The sequence below is a fragment of the Crocodylus porosus genome, unplaced genomic scaffold (genome assembly GCF_001723895.1).
Source record: "Crocodylus porosus isolate Cpor-Errol unplaced genomic scaffold, CroPor_comp1, whole genome shotgun sequence".
NCBI classification, from domain to species: Eukaryota; Metazoa; Chordata; order Crocodylia; family Crocodylidae; genus Crocodylus; species Crocodylus porosus.
This window is the reverse complement of record NW_017728906.1, coordinates 70422481-70423582: the sequence shown is the minus strand read 5'-3', so window position 1 is coordinate 70423582 and position 1102 is coordinate 70422481. Positions and strand designations below refer to the sequence as shown.

The 1102-nt window shown below is 38.8% G+C and overlaps 1 protein-coding gene across 3 annotated transcripts in view; it reads left to right on the top strand.

Moving 5' to 3' along the window:
• The first annotated feature begins 296 nt into the window (after window positions 1–296).
• Window positions 297–1102, top strand: part of SHROOM2 (shroom family member 2) — a 67542-nt gene continuing 66736 nt past the window's right edge. For 2 of the 3 annotated variants that reach the window (XM_019529346.1, XM_019529345.1), the window contains exon 1: window positions 310–470. In XM_019529346.1, coding sequence (XP_019384891.1) covers window positions 370–470 — 101 coding nt within the window. In that variant the 5' untranslated portion in view covers window positions 310–369. Of the gene's footprint in view, window positions 471–1102 lie in introns of all 3 variants that reach the window. The other variant, XM_019529347.1, reaches the window with a different exon arrangement.

Here is a 1102-nt window from a genome sequence, read left to right as displayed (position 1 = left end):
GCTTGTTTTTTTGGAGTACAGGAAGTGGTAAATATAACTGAATAGTGAAACAGTGAAAGGCTTGAATAAGAGTTGGTTTTTGGCTATATGTAATAGATTCATTCCTAATCATACTTTTTGTGAAGGTATACGATACATCCTAAAGAAGAACCCACTTTAATGCGCTTAGATCACTGAGGCTATTTTATTCTTAGACCAATTGAATTAAATCTAAGTACATGGCTAGAAGAATCTTCAAGAAAGCATACATGTGCACACATGCACACACACATGAATAATGTGAAAGAAAGCCTAAAATTCTCCACTTGGTTTGCCTCGTATCCCAACTCAGCACAGTCTGTTCCTCTCCTTGCTTGGCTGCTCAGGAAGATGAAAGTGGTGGTGGATATGATAGCACAGAAAATGCCATCTGAAAATGACGTTCATGTGGCCAGGAGCTATCTTATGAAGATCTTGAGAAGTTCCATGAGGTACAGTACTGGTTTTGCAAGTACAACTTTTCCATTCCTTTTCATTGGCAGAATCTCTCATACCCCTTGACAAACCCATAGGAAACCATTGTGAAAGTCCTCTTCCCTCAAACCTTCATTTCCTCATACTTCCAAATAGTGTCTGTTTTGTACTAGTTTCGTGTTTCATTTGTGGTGAATGTTAGAAACAGTATTTTCTCATAATATGGAGACTTTAGTTCTGCCATCTATGCAGAAAAGAAGCTGAAGCACCAATTATATGGTGTCATGAATTTATCCAAAAAGACAGCTTTTGGTTAGTTATCCTATGTCAGAAACATCAGTACAAGAATAAACTGAGGTAGTAGCAGAATTCGTGGTGGCTGGTGCTACCAGCTAAAAAGAAGTCCACATTTGTCTAATACTTGAGTACAAGGCCAATAACCATAAGAAAATATATGGAATGTCTGAAGTGAGCAGACTGGAGCGGGGAAGAAAGGTGGGGATTTTAAGGTAGCTGGCATCTTCCTGTACTGATGATTGCGACAAATTTTCTCAAAAACTTTTCTCTATTTTTTGCGGGGTGCTAGTTTTGCAATGGATTGTTTTCATAGTAGCTAGGGTCAGGAGGGACCTGAACAGATCATCTAGCC